This window comes from Mobula hypostoma, chromosome 7 (assembly GCF_963921235.1).
Source record: "Mobula hypostoma chromosome 7, sMobHyp1.1, whole genome shotgun sequence".
In the NCBI taxonomy this organism is placed as follows: Eukaryota; Metazoa; Chordata; class Chondrichthyes; order Myliobatiformes; family Myliobatidae; genus Mobula; species Mobula hypostoma.
In genome coordinates this window covers 14,125,542-14,143,641 of record NC_086103.1, presented here as the reverse complement: position 1 = coordinate 14,143,641, position 18,100 = coordinate 14,125,542, and the positions used below count along the sequence as shown (strand labels likewise).

The following is an 18,100-nucleotide window of genomic DNA, read 5'->3' as shown; positions in this document are numbered from 1 at the left end:
AATAAAGTGTTACAGTTCCAGAGAGAGAGCAGTGCAGAATAAAGTGTTACAGTTCCAGAGAGAGAGCAGTGCAGAATAAAGTGTTACAGTTCCAGAGAGAGTGCAGTGCAGAATAAAGTGTTACAGTTCCAGAGAGAGTGCAGTGCAGAATAAAGTGTTACAGTTCCAGAGAGAGTGCAGTGCAGAATAAAGTGTTACAGTTCCAGAGAGAGTGCAGTGCAGAATAAAGTGTTACAGTTCCAGGGAGAGTGCAGTTCAGAATAAAGTGTTACAGTTCCAGAGAGAGTGCAGTGCAGAATAAAGTGTTACAGTTCCAGAGAGAGTGCAGTGCAGAATAAAGTGTTACAGTTCCAGGGAGAGTGCAGTTCAGAATAAAGTGTTACAGTTCCAGGGAGAGTGCAGTTCAGAATAAAGTGTTACAGTTCCAGGGAGAGTGCAGTTCAGAATAAAGTGTTACAGTTCCAGAGAGAGTGCAGTGCAGAATAAAGTGTCACAGTTCCAGAGAGAGTGCAGTGCAGAATAAAGTGTTACAGTTCCAGAGAGAGTGCAGTGCAGAATAAAGTGTCACAGTTCCAGAGAGAGTGCAGTGCAGGCAGACAATAAGGAACAAGAGCCACGACAAGGTAGATTGTGAGGACAAGAGTTCATCTTTGTATTCTTGATCAAGAGTAATTGATCTGTCACCAGAACTGAAGGTTGAATCACAAAGATTTGGAATAGGTTTTGGTTTATGATTGTCACATGTACAGAGATCAAATGAAACACTTCTGTTTGCAAGGCATCCAGACAGATTATGCTGTGGTGTTAAAGTTACTGGGATAGCGCTGTGCAATATGCTCCCCTCCATGGACTCTGTCTACACTTCTCACTACCTCAGTACAGCAGTCAACATAATCAAAGACCCCACCCACCCTGGACTTTCACTCTTCTCCATCGGGCAGAAGATACAAAAGCCTGAAAGTACGTCCCACTAGTTTCTGTCCCACTGCTACAGACTGATGAATGGTCCCATGGTATGATAAGATAGACTCTTGACCTCACAATCTACCTCGTCATGATCTTGAGCAACACACACTGGAGGAACTCAGCAGGTCAGGCAGCGTATGTGGATGGGAATATACAGTCAACGTTTCAGGACAAAGACCTTCTTCAGGACTGGAAAAGAAGGGGAAGATGCCAGATTAAAAAGGTAGGGGAAAGGAGAAGGAGGATAGCGGGAAGGTAGTTGGTTAAGCCAGGTGGGTAGAAAAGATAAAGGGCTGGAGGGGATGGAATCTAATAGGAGAGGAGTGGATCATAGGAGAGAGGGAAGGAGGAGGGGGCCCAAGGGGAGGTGAGGGGCAGGTGAGAAGAGGCCAGAGTGGGGAATAGAAAAAGAGGAAAGGGGGAGGAAATTTTTTTTAACGGGAGGGAGATATCGATGTTCTTGCCATCAGGTTGGGGGCTACCCAGACAGAATATAAGGTGTTGCTCCTTATCTTGGCACAAGAGGAGGCCATGGACTGGCATGTTGGAACAGGAATGGGAATGGGAACTAAAATGTTTGGCCACCAGGAAGTCCTGTTTTTGGTGGATGGATGCGGGGGTGCCTGATGAAGCGGTGCCCTGATTTACAATGGGTCTCACCAGCGTAGAGGAGGCAGCATTGGGAGCACCAGGTGGACAGAGCCCATGGAGGGGCAGCTGGCTTGGCTGGTATCTCTCAAAGTGCCAGGCAGCATAGAGGGAGAAAATGTGATCACACCAGCCCTCAGCACAATTCTTTCCTCAAACTGGTGCCAACTGCTGGCTTGGCCACAGTTGGGAGAGTTTGTCCAGTTATTGGCCTGAGCTTTTTTGGAGGTTCTCAGGATGATAGAACATTAAATGCTGCTTTGGTTGCCCAGCCGTGGGAAGGATGTGATAATGTTCACAATGATGTTACTGGGCCTGGATGGCTTGGGTTATACAAAGAGACGGGATAGGCTGGGACTGTTTTACCCGGAGCGAGGGAGGCTTAGGGATATTTATTTATTTAGTGACGCAGGCCCTTCTTGCTCTTTGAGCCATGCTGCCCAGCAACACCCGACGTGCCCTCAGCCTAATCACGGGACAATTTACAATGACCAATTAACCTACCAACTGGTACGTCTTTGGACTGTGGAAGGAAACTGGAGTTCTCGGGGTCGGCCCGTGCATTCCACCTGGAGAACATACAAATTTTCTCACAGAGGACGCCAGGTTTGAATTCCGAACTCCGACACCCTGAGCTGTGATAGAATCGCGCTAACCCCTTACGTTACCATAGCGCCCTCCGTAAGGGTGACCTTATAGGCATTTATAAAATCAAAAGGGGCATAGATAAGGTGACAGATCACAGTCTTTTCCTCAGGGTAGGGGAGTCTGAAAGCAGAGGGCACTGGTTTAATGTGAGAGGGGAAAGATTTGAAAGGGACATGAGGGGTAACTTTTTCCTCACGGAGGGTTGGTCAGTATATGGAACAAGCTGAGAGGGGAAGTGGTAGGGGTGGGTACAATTACAATGTTTAGAAGATGTTTGGACAGCTACACAGGTAAGAAAGGTTTAGAGGGATATTGGGGAAACATCGGCAATGGGGCTAGCTTTGATGGACATCTTGATCGGTATGGACAAGATGAGCCAAAAGGCCTGATTCCATGCAGTATAACTTTGTGATTCTATGAACAGTTTATTTATTCTGGCCCAATTTATTTACTTACTTTATTGATTCAGAGACACAGCATGGTAACGGGGTCTTTGGGCCCAATGAGTTTGCGCTGTGCAATTACAGCCACGTGATCAATTAACCTATTAACCCATTCAACCTTGGAATGTGGGAGGAAGCTGGAGCACCCGGAAGAAACCCACATGGTCACGGGGAGAATGTACAAACTCCTTACAGATAGTGATGGGAATCGAACCCGGGTCGCTGGTACTGTAAAGCATTACACTACCTGTTATGCCATGTATCCGGTCCCGATAAACAGCCACAACTCACTAACTCCTAACCCATGTGTCTTTGGAGGGTGGGAGGAACCCAGAACATCAGGAGTAAAACCTCGCAGGGAAAGCGTACACAATGGACAGTTCTAAGTAGGCAATGGAGAAGTCACAACTTTTCTCCTTGGAGCCAAGAAGGTTAAGGGGGAGTTAATGGAGGCATTTAGAATCGTGGAGGGGTTTTGATGAGGTAAATGCGGAGAACCTGCTCCTGACGAGAGCAGATAGGTGCCCAGAGGTCACAGAGTGATGGTGCACCAGCAGGGATAGTAGCAGCTTATAAACATGACTCTAGTTAGGTCGCATCTGAATACAGGTCTGGTCACTCCACTATCGGAAGGATGTCAAGGCTTCGGAGAGGGTGCAGAAGAGGTTTACCAGGATGCTGCCTCGTTTAGAGGGTATGTGCTATAACGAGAGGTTGGACAAATTTGGGTTGTTTCCTCTGGCGTGGTGGAGGCCAAGGGGAGATCTGAGAGAGGTTTATAAGAACTTGAGAGGCATAGATGAAGTAGAAAGACAGTACCTTTTCCCAAGGGTTGAAATGTCTAATACCAGAGGGAATGCATTTAAGGTGAGAGGGGGTAATTTCAAAGGAGGTGTGAGGGGCAAGTCTTTTACACAGAGAGTGGTGGGTGTCTGGAATGAGCTCCCTGGGGTGGCAGATACATTAGAGACTTCTAAGAGACGTTTAGATAGGCAGATGGATGTGAAAAATGTGAGGAAAATGGAAGGGTGTGGACATAGTGTAGGCAAAAGAGATTAGTATAGTTGGCCATTTGATGACTAATTTAATTGGTTCAGCACAGTATTGTGGGCCGAAGAGCCTGTTCCTGTGCTGGTCTATGTTCTATGTGGGACCCAGGGGGGAGAGGAGGAGAACGTTTGAGCAGCAGGAACTTTCTAGAGCGAAATGGAGATAGACTGGAATTGGAATTGGGTCGTGATGGATCCTGCTTTCTTGCGACACATGGTATATTGTCAAATTAAAACAGGTGCAGTGAAAAACCTTGTTTTGTATGTCAACTATACAGATTATTTCATTAACAAAACATGAGGAGCATTTGATGGTTCTGGGTCTGTATTCGTTGGAATACAGTTTAGAAGAATGAAGGAGGATCTCATTGAAACCTATTGAATATTGAAAGGTCCAGATAGAGTGGATGTGGAGAGGATGTTTCCTGTAGTGGGGGAGACGAGGACCAGAGGACACAGCCTCAGAATAGAGGGATGTCTATTTAGAGCAGAGATGAGGTGGAATTTCTTTTGCCAGAGGGTGGTGAATCTATGGAATTCATTGCTACAGATGGCTGTGGAGGTCAGGCCATTGGGTGTATTTAAAATGGAAGTTGTTAAGTTCTCGATTAGTCAGGGTGTTAAAGGTTACGAGGAGACAGCAGGAGAATGGGGTCGAGAGGGAAAGTTAATCAGTCATGATCAAATGGTGGAGCAGACTCAATGGGCTGAATGGCCTAATTCTGCTCCTATGAGTTTGGTCTAAAAAGGCTCAACAGAGGACGTGTTCCTTGCAGCAGCTGGTAAAATTCTACCTTCTATAGGATATGCTGCTGCAATTCTACACTCTCATCATAGAGAGCATCCTCACATCAAACATCACCGTCTGGTTTGGTGATTTCATCTTCCCCAGAACACCCTGCTGTAATTCTACACTCTCATCACACACAGCATCCTCACGTCAGCCATCACTGTCTGGTTTGGTGCAGCACCCTCCCACAATATATGAAAACAATAATGAACTGTCAGGTCAGCAGAAAAGGTCATTGTCTACCATCACTGCAGGACTGGTACATGTCCAGGACAAAGAAGTGGCCAAGGAAAGCCATTGTGGACATTGCCCATTGTCAACAAACTGCTTTTCCCAAAATCTCCCTTCTGGAAAGCACTATAGAGCTATTAAAACAACTTCTGGATATCTTAAAAGTTTCTTCCTCCTGGCAGATTCTCTGATCAACCATTCTAGTTGATCAACCCTCACTCCCTCTATCTATTACCCCCATCACTACACTACAAACACTATAAACCACTATTTATAATGATGTCCACATTGTAAATATGTACTGGTATTTATGTATTAATGGACATCCCATATCCATATTTGTACCTTAACTTCTAACTTCTAGGAGGAGAAGGTGGCGGCGCGACGGCAGCGCGCGTGGCCTCTCCGGTGAATGATATCTGTAATCTGTCAAGTAGAGGACCGTGCACACTTCTGATTTGATGGAGAAGGACGTGAGAGTATGGAGGAACATCTGGAAAACTTCTGAAATGCCCGCTTCGCTGCTGCTGCTACTGTGGTAACCGGAATCTCCGGAGCAGAAGGCCCCGAAATCCTCGGCTTTGCTTGTTTCAGTGGCCGGGGCGAGGTCGAAGGTGCTCGGGAGGCTGTATCGGAGGGGCTGGTCGGAGGCTCTAAGTTTTCGGACAGATGGACTCAGTGTCGGCTGTGGTCGGCTGCTTCCAAGGCATTGGCAAGTTGACGGTGCCTGGAGGATTATGGCAGGGAGTTTCTCCCTTTTGCCGCCTGCTATCGGGGACTCGGGAGTCGATCGACTCGGGGACTTCGAGACTTTTTTTTACCGTGCCCATGATTTGTTCCTCATCAAATTATGGTATTGCTTTGCACTGCTGTAACTATATGTTATAATTATGTGGTTCTGTCAGTGTTAGTCTTTGGTTTGTCCTGTTTTCGGTGATATCACTCTGGAAAAACATTGTATCATTTCTTAATGCATGTATGCATTTCTAAATGACAATAAAAGAGGACTGAGTGTTCTCATAACCTAACTTTAAATACGACATAATTCTTTATTCTTTATAGTTTTTGAATGTTTTTGTTGCATGTCATCCCCTGACCAACACGCCACAGCAAATTCCTATTTGTTGATGCAAACACGAGGAAATCTGCAGATGCTGGAAATTCAAGCAACACACACAAAAAATGCTGGTGAACGCAGCATCTCTAGGAAGAGGTACGGTCAACGTTTTGGGACGAGACCCTTCGTCAGGACTAACTGAAGGAAGAGCTAGTAAGAGATTTGAAAGTGGGAGGGGGAGGGGGAAATCCGAAATGATAGGAGAAGGCAGGAGGGGGAGGGATGGAGCCAAGAGCTGGACAGGTGATTGGCAAAGGGGATACGAGAGGATCATGGGACAGGAGGCCCAAGAAGAAAGAAAAGGGGGAGGGGGGAAAACCCAGAAGATGGGCAAAGGGTATAGTGAGAGGGACAGAGGGAGAAAAGGAGAGAGAGAGAAAGAATGTGTGTATATAAATAAATAACGGATGGGGTACGAGGGGGAGGTGGGGCATTAGCGGAAGTTTGAGAAGTCAGTGTTCATGCCATCAGGTTGGAGGCTACCCAGACGGAATATAAGGTGTTGTTCCTCCAACCTGAGTGTGGCTTCATCTTTACAGTAGAGGAGGCCGTGGATAGACATATCAGAATGGGAATGGGACCTGGAATTAAAATGTGGAGCCACTGGGAGATCCTGCTTTCTCTGGCGGACAGAGCATAGGTGTTCAGCAAAACGATCTCCCAGTCTGCGTCGGTCTCGCCAATATATAGAAGGCCACATCGGGAGCACCGGACGCAGTATATCACCCCAGTCGGACTCACAGGTGAAGTGTTACCTCACCTGGAAGGACTGTTTGGGGCCCTGAATGGTGGTAAGGGAGGAAGTGTAAGGGCATGTGTAGCACTTGTTCTGCTTACAAGGATAAGCGCCGGGAGGGAGATCGGTGGGGAGGGATGGGGGGAGCAAATAGACAAGGGAGTCGCGTAGGGAGCGATCCCTGTGGAAAGCGGCGGTGGGGGGGCGGAGGGAAAGATGTGCTTAGTGGTGGGATCCCGTTGGAGGTGGCGGAAGTTACGGAGAATTATATGGTGGACCCGGAGGCTGGTGGGGTGGTAGGTTAGGACAGGGGGAACCCTATTCCTAGTGGGGTGGCAGGGGGATAGAGTGAGAGCAGATGTGCATGAAATGGGAGCGATGCGTTTGAGAGCAGAGTTAATGGTGGAGGAAGGAAGTCCCTTTCTTTAAAAAGGGAGGACATCTCCTTTGTCCTGGAATAGAAAGCCTCATCCTGAGAGCAGATGTGGCAGAGACGGAGGAATTGCGAGAAGGGGATGGCATTTTTGCAAGAGACAAGGTGGGAAGAGGAATAGTCCAGGTAGCTGTGAGAGTTTGTAGGCTTATAGTATACAGGGGTCCAACACATAATTCTCCATAACTTCCGCCACCTCCAATGGGATCCCACCACTAAGCACATCTTTCCCTCGCCCCCTCTCTGTGCTTTCCGCAGGGATCGTTCCCTCCGCGACTCCCTTGTCCATTCGTCCCCCCCATCCCTTCTCACCGATCTCTCTCCCGGCACTTATCCTTGTAAGCGGAACAAGTGCTACACATGCCCTTACACTTCCTCCCTCACCATCATTCAGGGCCCCAGACAATCCTTCCAGGTGAGGCGACACTTCACCTGTGAGTCGGCTGGGGTGATATACTGCATCCGGTGCTCCCGATGTGTCCTTCTATATATTGGTGAGACCCGACGCAGACTGGGAGATCGTTTTACTGAACACCTATCCTCTGTCCGCCAGAGAAAGCAGGATTTCCCGGTGGCCACACATTTTAATTCCACGTCCCATTCCCATTCTGCTATGTCTATCCACGGCCTCCTCTACTGTAAAGATGAAACCACACTCAGGTTGGAGGAACAACACCTTATATTCCGTCTGGGTAGCCTCCAACCTGATGGCATGAACATTGACTTCTCTAACTTCTGTTAATGCCCCACCTCCCCTTTGTACCCTATCCGTTATTTATTTATTTATTTGTTTGTTTGTTTATTAATTATTTTTTTTCTCTCTCTCCTTTTTCTCCCTTTGTCCCTCTCACTATAACTCCTTGCCTACTCTCCATCCTCTGGGCTCCCCCACCCCTTTCTTTCTCCCTGGGCCTCCCGTCCCATGATCCTCTCCCTTCTCCAGCCTGGTATCCCTTTTGCCAATCACCTGTCCAGCTCTCGGCTCCATCCCTCCCCCTCCTGTCTTCTCCTATCATTTCGGATCTCCCCCTCCCCCTCCCACTTCCAAATCTCTTACTACCTCATCTTTCAGTTAGTCCTAAAGAAGGGTCTCGGCCCAAAATGTCGACTGTACCTCTTCCTATAGATGCTGTCTGGCTTGCTGTGTTCACCAGCAATTTTTGTGTGTGTTGCTCCTATTTGTTGAGGAAGTTTGGTATGCGCCCCAAAATCCTGAGGACTTTCTACATGGGCACAATTGAGAGCATCCTGACTGGCTGCATCACTGCTTGATATGTGAACTGTACTTCCCTCAATCGTAGGACTCTGCAGTGAATGGTGTGGACAGCTCAGTGCATCTATAGTTGTGAACTTTCCATGATTCAGGACATTTACAATGACAGGTGTGAGAAAAGGGCCCGTAGGATCACAGGGGACCCAAGTCACCCCAACCACAGTCTATTCCAGCTGCTACCATTTAGGAGACGGTTCCACAGCATAAAAACCAGGACCAACAGGCTCCGGGACAGCTTCTTCCACCAGGCCATCAGACTGATGAACTCACACTGATTTGAATGTACTCTATGTTACATTGACTGTTCCATTTATTATAAATGACTATGATTGCACATTGCACATTTAGACAGAGACGTAACGTAAAGATTCTCATTCCTCGTGTATATGAAGGACGTAAGAAATAAAGTTAATTCAATTCAATTTGATGCTTCATTACACAGTGCATTGAGGTAGAACAAGGGAAAACAATAACAGAATGCAGAGTAAAGTGTCACAGTTACAGAGAAAGTGCAGTGCAGACGGACAATAAGGTGCAAGGTCACAACGAGGCAGATTGTGAGGTCAAGCATCCATTTATCATCAGACAAGGAGGGGGCAAGATTATTGTGCTGCTCAGCGAGAGCAAGGGAGTGGATCTCTTTGAAAGAGTTGACACAGGTTCGATGGGCTGAATGGTTTCTTCCCGAGGAGTTACTACACGGCTTCCCACCACCTTCACGAGGATAATTAGCAACGAGTGAAAACATGTTGGCTTGGCTATTGATTCTCGCACCTGTGCCTGAATAAAGAATATTTTAATGATCGTGCCTCCCTTTCAACCTTGCAGCCAATGCCAGCTGTAAGCAGATGGCGTGCTTGGTCAGGAAGCCTTGGCTCAGTGTGACAGCTTAGAACCTTGATGTTAATGTGGGGGGGTTCCAAGGCTCTTCCTTCCCCCAGGGAGAAGCCCCATCAGATCAGTTCCTTGCATCTCTGCAGTCCCTGGGGTTTGATGGGAGGGGGGTGTGGATTCAGGCAGTAAACAGAGAAAATCTTTTTATGCAAACTCCCTCACCTGGCATCGGCCTCACTGTAGTATTCCCGAGCCACAATGTCTTCAAACAGCTCTCCACCTGTTATTCTGCAAAGAGCAAGGAAGCACTTATTAGAGATTAGGGAGGGCAACAACGTTTTTCACAGGCCATTTGGCCCTTCTGGTGTCTGATGGCCATTCTGCTCTGCTCACCTCTCTCAGTCTCTACCCCTTCTCCGTCTGTCTCCCTTTCAGCCCTACCTACTCCCTGCAAAATTAAGTGTCTATCCAACAGCTGGGTGGCAGGGTGGAGATATGGCTCTACTGAAGGAGGTGTGAGGCACTCCTTCCCTCTGCTAGCCTGCAGGTAACCCTTGGGTAAGGTGTAGCACCTGCTAGGCCTCCTGAACATGGTCATATGAAGCCATTGGAGCAGGTGGTGGATGGTCGTATGGGCAGCCGGTGCAGATCACAAGTCATGGTAATGTGACCACTGACACCAGGTAGACAATCTCTGAAGAGTATTGATAGTGGCTGGGGTCACCCATCTTGTAAAGACACTGCCCAGAAGAAGCCAATGGCAAATCACTTCTGTAGAAAAATGGAAAGACCATCATCGCCCACGTCATATAGCATGGCACATCATGGACAAACAGATCCAACAGCTTCTAAATAGAACACAGAGTACACTAACCGACCCTTCGGCCCACAATGTTGTGCCAACCTATGAACCTTCTCCAAGGTCAATCTATGCCTTCCCTCTGAACTAATTCAACCAATGACCACTTTGGATACTGTCGGGGTGGGAGGGGGGAAGAGATGACCTAAGGTCACAGTGTTTGGGTCTCTGGCACTGAGTCCACCTCTGTGATTCAGAAGGGAAGCGGGGAGAAGAGGCACACTGTGGTGATGGGGGATTCGTTAGGAGAACGGACAGGAGGTTCTTTAGGCGAGAATGAGATTCCCAATGGTATGTTGCCTCCCGGGTGCTAGGGTTCAGGATATCTCAGATTGAGTCCTCAGCATTCTTAAATGTGAGGTTGAACAACCAGAAGTCATGGTCTATGTAGGTACCAATGACATGGGTAGGACGAATAACAAGATTCTGCATTGGGATTTCAGGGAGTTAGGTGCTAAGTTAAAGGGCAGGACCTCCAGGGTTTTGATCTCAGGATTGCTACCCACGCCTCCAGCTAGTGAGGCCAGAACTAGAAAGATTATACAGTTTAACATATCACTAAGGTGTTGGTGTAGGTGGGAGGACATGAGATGTTTGGATCATTGGGCACTCATCCAAGGAAGGTGGGACTTGTACAGAGGGCTCAGTTTGCACCTGAACTGGAGGGGGGTTTAATATCCCCGCAGGAAGGTTTGTTAATGCTGCACGGTGGGGTTTAAACTAAAGTTGCAGGGGAATGGGAACCAGAGTGCCAGAACAGATAGTGGAGAGGTTGTGGAAGCAGATATTGGTAGGAGCTCAGATAAAGTTAGGAATCAAAAGGTTGAGCAGTGGTGTGACTAGTGTCCTGAGCTGTCTATATTTCAATGCAAAAAGTATCATAGGAAAGGTGGATCATAGCGCTGAAGATGAGGTAGCTGGTTTACAAACAGACAATGAGGAGAGGCTGTCAATGGGGCAAAACTGCGGTCTTCGGGATGAGTTACAACGTAAAAGGCGGACAAAATCGAAAAGGGTGAATACAGGACCGAAGGTGTTGTATCTGAATGTGTGCAAGTAAGGTAGATGAACTTGCAGTGAAGTTGCAGATTGGCAGGTATGATGTTGTGGGCATCACTGAATCATGCCTGAAAGATTATAGCTGGGAGTTTAATGTCCAAGGATACGCATTATATCAAAAGGACAAGCAGGAGGGCAGAGGGGGTGACATTGCTCTGTTGGTAAAAAAAAGGAATCAAATCATTAAAAAAAGGTGATATAGTATTGGAAGATGTTGAATCATTGTGGATAGAGCTAAGGAACTGCAAGGATAAAAAGGCCCTGATGAATGGTAACATTGCATTCACCTTCCTCACCATAGACACAACCTGCAAATTAACTCTGGGGAATCCTGCACGAGTCCCTTTGCATCTCAGTTTTTCGTATTTTCTCTCCATTAAGAAAATAGTCAACCCTTTTATTTCTTCCACCAAAGCACATGACCATACACTTCCTGGTGCTGTATTCCATCTGCCATTTCTTTGCCTGTTCTCCTTGTCTGCCTGAATCCTTCTGCAAACTTTCTGCTTTCTCAAAACTACCTGCCTTCCACCTATCTTCATATTGTCTGCAAACTTGGCCATGAAGCCATCAATTATGTCATCCAAAACATTGATATATAACATGAAAAGAATCCGTCCCAACACTGGCCCTTGTGGAACACCACTAGTCACTGGCAGCCAACCAGAAAAGGTTGCCTTCATTCCCACTTTTTGCCTCCTGCCAATTAGCCACTGCTCTGTCCATGCTAGTATCTTTCCTGTAATACTATGGGTTATTAACTTGTTAAGTGGAGAGACATTTGCAATTTTCCAGTATTCCAGAACCTGTCAGAATCTAGTAACTCTTGCAAGATCATTATCAATCAATACTTCCGTCAGTATCACCCCTCCCACAGTGTGATCCTCCCTCAGTACCACCCCTCCCACAATGTGACCCTCGCTCAGTACCACCCCTCCCACAGTGTGACCCTCCTTCAGTACCACCCCCCCACAGTGTGACCCTCCCTCAGTATCACCCCTCCCACAGTGTGACTCTCCCTCAGTACCACCCCTCCCACAGTGTGACCCTCCCTCAGTACCACCCCCCCACAGTGTGACCCTCCCTCAATATCACCCCTCCCACAGTGTGACTCTCCCTCAGTACCACCCCTCCCACAGTGTGACCCTCCCTCAGTACCACCCCTCCCACAGTGTGACTCTCCCTCAGTACCACCCCTCCCACAGTGTGACCCTCCCTCAGTACCACCCCTCCCACAGTGTGACTCTCCCTCAGTACTATGCCATCGCACATACCAAATATATTTCTTTAATACAACTTACAAATCAAATATCAGGTAGTGATGTCCCTCTTCAGATATACTGTCATGTAGTCTCACTGCAAGAGAAAATACACAAACTTGGGTTAGTCCGGGCGGGGTAACACCCTAAGATTTCAAGATGCATCGAACCAGAACCAGGCCACTGCCTCGCCATTCAATCATGGCTCATTGTACTTTTCATTCTTACTCTCCTGTCTTGTCTCTGTAACACTTCATCTCTTACTAATCAAAGTTCAAATTAATTTACAAACATGAGAAAATCTGCAGATGCTGGAAATCCGAGCAGCATACACAAAGTGCTGGAGGAACTCAGCAGACTAGGCAGCATCTGTGGAAAAAGTACAGTTGATGTTTCGGCCTGAAACCCTTCAGCAGGACTAACTGAAGGAAGAGTGAGTAAGAGATTTGAAAGTAGGAGGGGGAGGGGGAGATCCAAAATGATAGGAGAAGACAGGAGGGGGAGGGATGGAGCCAAGAGCTGGACAGGTGATAGGCAAAAGGGGATACGAGAAGATCATGGGACAGGAGGTCCGGGGAGAAAGACAAGGCGGGGGGGGAAATCCCAGAGGATGGGCAAGGGGTATAGTCAGAGGGACAGAGGGAGAAAAAGGAGAGTGAGAGAAAGAATGTGTGTATAAAAATAAATAACAGATGGGGTACGGGGGGAGGTGGGGCATTAGCGGAAATTAGAGAAGTCGATGTTCATGCCATCAGGTTGGAGGCTACCCAGACAGAATATAAGGTGTTGTTCCTCCAACCTGAGTGTGGCTTCATCTTTACAGTAGAGGAGGCCGTGGATAGACATGTCAGAATGGGAATGGGATCTGGGATTAAAATATGTGGCCATCATTGCAATATTCCTACAACCAATGACCTCGCTTTCAAAGAACCTTCATCTCAGGTTCTCATTGTTTTTGAGAAAGCAGGTTCTCCCAGTGGCCACACATTTTAATTCCAGATCCCATTCCCATTCTGACATGTCTATCCACGGCCTCCTCTATTGTAAAGATGAAGCCACACTCAGGTTGGAGGAACAACACCTTATATTCCGTCTGGGTAGCCTCCAACCTGATGGCATGAACATTGACTTCTCAAACTTCCCCTAATGCCCCACCTCCCCTTCGTACCCCATCCGTTATTTATTTTTATACACACATTCGTTCTCTCACTCTCCTTTTTCTCCCTCTGTCCCTCTGACTATACCCCTTGCCCATCCTCTGGGTTTCCCCCCCCACCTTGTCTTTCTCCCCGGACCTCCTGTCCCATGATCCTCTCGTATCCCTTTTGCCTATCACCTGTCCAGCTCTTGGCTCTATCCCTCCCCCTCCTGTCTTCTCCTATCATTTTGGATCTCCCCCTCCCCCTCCCACTTTCAAATCTCTTACTAACTCTTCCTTCAGTTAGTCCTGACGAAGGGTCTCGGCCTGAAACGTCGACTGTACCTCTTCCTAGAGATGCTGCCTGGCCTGCTGCGTTCACCAGCAACTTTGATGTATGTTGCTTGAATTTCCAGCATCTGCAGAATTCCTGTTGTTTGAGATTCGTTGTCTTGGGGCATGCTTGGTAAATCCATAACAGCATAACAATCATAACAGAATCAACAAAAGACCATTTATTTCAGTCAGAGCGTAAAAGACAACAAACTGTGCAAATATAAAATGTAAGAAATAATACAAATAAACATATAAACAATAAATACTGAGAGCATTAGATGGAGAGCCTTTGAAAGTCAGTCCACAGGTTGTGGGAACAGTTCAGTGATGAGGTGAGTGAAGTTGAGAGAAGTTACCCCCTTTGGTTCAGCAGCCTGATAGTTGAGGGGTAATAACTGTTCCTGACCCTGGTGGTGAGGGTCCTGAGGCTCTTGTGGCTTCTTCCTGATGGCAGCAGTGAGAAGAGAGCGTGTCCTGGGTAGTTGGGGGGTGGGGTTGAGGTCACTGATGGTGAATGCTGCTTTCCTGACACAGCGCTTTGTGCAGATGTGCTTAATGGCGGGGAGGGCGTTACCTGTGAAGGACTGAGCCGTATTAGTAGGAATTTCCATTCAAGGGCATCAGTATTTCCATACCAGGCTGTAATGTTGTGAGTCAATATAATCTCCACCACACATCTTCAGGAGTTTGTCAATGTTCCAGATGTCGTGCTGAATCTCTGTAAACTCCGAAGGACGTAGAGGCAATGCCGTGCTTTCTTTGTGATGGCACTTGCGTGCTGGGCCCAGGACAGATCCTCTGAAATGATAGCACTGAGGAACTTAAAGTTGCTGACCCTCTCCACCTCTGACGAGGACTGGCTCGTGGACCTCCAATTTCCTCCTCCTAAGGTCAATAATCAGCTCCTCGGTCTTGCTGATTTTGAGTGAGAGATTGTGGTCAATGTGCCAAAGAAGGCAAACTATGCAATAACAAAAAAAAATTAAATAAATCAGTAATCCTGAGATGTGAGTTGTCAAGTTCCTGAACATGAATCTACAGGTTGTGGAATTAGTTCAGAGTTGAATTTTTCCATGCTAGTTCAGGAACCTATTGGTTGAAGGGTAATAACTTCAATTTACCCAGTGACTTGGCATCCACAGCCGCCTGTTAACTTTTTCATTCCCGGGACTGTTGTAAATCTCCTCCTGTTCCTATCCAATGTCAATACATGATAGGTAAGAGGCCCAAAACTTTATACTTTATACTTTATTGTCGCCAAACTATTGATACTAGAACATACAATCATCACAGTGATATTTGATTCCGCGCTTCCCGCTCCCTGGATTACAAATATTAAATATTAAAAATAGTAAAAATTAGTAAATAATAAAAATTTAAATCATAAATCATAAATAGAAAATAGAAAAATGGAAAGTGAGGTAGTCATAGTCATAGTCATACTTTATTGATCCCGGGGGAAATTGGTTTTCGTTACAGTTGCACCATAAATAATAAATAGTAATAAAACCATAAATAGTTAAATAGTAATATGTAAATTATGCCAGGAAATAAGTCCAGGACCAGCCTATTGGCTCAGGGTGTCTGACCCTTCAAGGGAGGAGTTGTAAAGTTTGATGGCCACAGGCAGGAATGACTTCCTATGACGCTCTGTGTTGCATCTTGGTGGAATGAATCTCTGGCTGAATGTACTCCTGTGCCCACCCAGTACATTATGTAGTGGATGGGAGACATTGTCCAAGATGGCATGCAACTTAGACAGCATCCTCTTTTCAGACACCACCGTGAGAGAGCCCAGTTCCATCCCCACAACATCACTGGTCTTACGAATGAGTTTGTTGATTCTGTTGGTGTCTGCTACCCTCAGCCTGCTGCCCCAGCACACAACAGCAAACATGATAGCACTGGCCACCACAGACTTGTAGAACATCCTCAGCATCGTCCGGCAGATGTTAAAGGACCTCAGTCTCCTCAGGAAATAGAGACGGCTCTGACCCTTCTTGTAGACAGCCTCAGTGTTCTTTGACCAGTCCAGTTTATTGTCAATTCGTATCCCCAGGTATTTGTAATCCTCCACCATGTCCACACTGACACCCTGGATGGAAGCAGGGGTCATCGGTACCTTAGCTCTCCTCAGGTCTACCACCAGCTCTACCAGTGCAAAAAAACCGAGAGGCGGGTCCGGATATTTGGAGGGTATGGCCAACCGGTACGGTAAACTGCTCTCAATACTACAAGTACAGTCTGATCAATGCCTTATAAAGACTCAGCATTACATCCTTGCTTTTGGATTCTAGCCCTGTCAACATGAATGCTAACATTATATTTGTCTTCCTCCTCATCAACTCAACCTGTAAGTTAACCTTCAGGGCTTCAGGACTGCACCAGGACTTTTAAGTTTGACTCCTCTCGAAATGATACTGATACCAGATCTCCGGCCCCTGAATTCCTCTCACTAAGTCTGTCTATCTCACTCCTCCCCGCTGGCTGTCTCCCTGAATCTACCCCTGTAATCAACTCATCCACGACCTGTTCCAATGCTTGGATCTGAGTCAATGTATGCTAGTGCTTCTGACAAGCCCTGTGGGCCATTATACTGTGCTGAAAGCACCATACGACTGGGTGTGGCTTGTCTCACTCAAATGCAAAAGGCAGTGTTCATATATAATTCATAGCTGCCATCACTTTCAGTCTTGCTTCATATCTTACAGTTCACTAGCTTGGGACTCCTTGTTATTCTGTGAGCTGTCACAACCGTGTACAGGAGCCTGAAGACATACACTCAACGTCTCAGGAACAGCTTCTTCCCTTTGCGCCATCAGATTTCCGAATGGACGATGAACCCAGGAACACTTCCTCGCTCTATTTAGCTCCCTTCAAAGTTCAGACTAAATTTATTGTAAAAGTGTGTATTCGGAAGCACCTTGAGATTCATTTTCTTGCAAGCATTGACAAGAAAATAAAGAAATACAATAGATTTTATGAAAACTGCACAAAAAACAAAGACTGACAGACAGCCAATGTGCAAAAGAAGATAAATGCCGCAAAGAATCTAATAAAAAAATGCAGTGGATTCCGGATTCCAGTTAATTGGGCCATTGGTTAACTGGGCTGCTCTTAAAGAACAAAAACTAATTGAGAAAATAGCTAGGATTCCCTTTGCTTATTTGGAACACTGCTGCTCAATTGGGGCAGGAGACTGTTACACTTTATACTTTATTGTCGCCAAACAATTGATACTAGAACATACAATCATCACAGCGATATTTGATTCTGCGCTTCCCGCTCGCTGGAGTACAAATCGATAGTAAATATTAGAAATTTAAATTATAAATCATAAATAGAAAATAGAAAAATGGAAAGAAAGGTAGTGCAAAAAAACCTGAGAGGCAGGTCCGGATATTTGGAGGGTACGGCCCAGATCAGGGTCAGGATCCGTTCAGCAATCTTATCACAGTTGGAAAGAAGCTGTTCCCAAATCTGGCCGTACGAGTCTTCAAGCTCCTGAACCTTCTTCCGGAAGGAAGAGGGATGAAAACTGTGTTGGCTGGGTGGGTCGTGTCCTTGATTATCCTGGCAGCACTGCTCCGACAGCGTGCGGTGTAAACTGAGTCCAAGGATGGAAGGTTGGTTTGTGTGATGTGCTGTGCCATGTTCACGATCTTCTGCGGCTTCTTTTGGTCTTGGACAGGACAGCTTCAATACCAGGTTGTGATGCACCCTAGAAGAATGCTTTCTATGGTGCATCTATAAAAATTAGTGAGGGTTTCAGGGGACAGGCCAAATTTTTTTAGCTTTCTTAGGAAGTAAAGGCGCTGGTGGGACCTTCTTGGCAGTGGACTCTGCTTGGCTGGACCAAGTCAGGTCATTTGTGATATTGACCGCGAGGAACTTAAAGCTTTTGACCTGTTCCACTTGCACACCACTGATGTAAATTGGGTCGTGCAGTCCGCTACTCCTTCTGAAGTCAACAACCAATTCCTTCGTCTTGCTGACGTTGAGGGATAGGTTATTGTCTTCGCACCATGACGCCAGGTTCTTAATTTCCTCTCTGTACTCAAATTCATCAATGCTGAACAGGTTCTAACCAGCGTCAGTCACATGCACTTTTGTGTAGCTGTTAGACACTGTACCATGCTTAGAGTGAACAGTTTTTAAATAGCGTAAGTCGTGCGTGTTTGTGTTCAAAAAGCAGTGACTTTTGTCACTGATAGTTGGCAAGAAATAAGCGTAAGACAATCCAGAACTGTTTTGCTCTCTGTGGTTTCAAGCATTCAGGCT

At 46.6% G+C, this 18,100-nt stretch overlaps 1 protein-coding gene across 1 annotated transcript in view; it reads right to left on the bottom strand.

Moving 5' to 3' along the window:
* Positions 1-18,100, bottom strand: part of LOC134349146 (calcium/calmodulin-dependent protein kinase type II subunit alpha) — a 255,671-nt gene that overhangs the window by 63,607 nt on the left and 173,964 nt on the right. Inside the window, exons 4-5 of the mRNA XM_063053055.1 lie at positions 12,388-12,442; positions 9,391-9,456 (exon numbers count right to left, since the gene is read on the bottom strand). Coding sequence (XP_062909125.1) covers positions 9,391-9,456; positions 12,388-12,442 — 121 coding nt within the window. The remainder of the gene's footprint in view (positions 1-9,390; positions 9,457-12,387; positions 12,443-18,100) is intronic.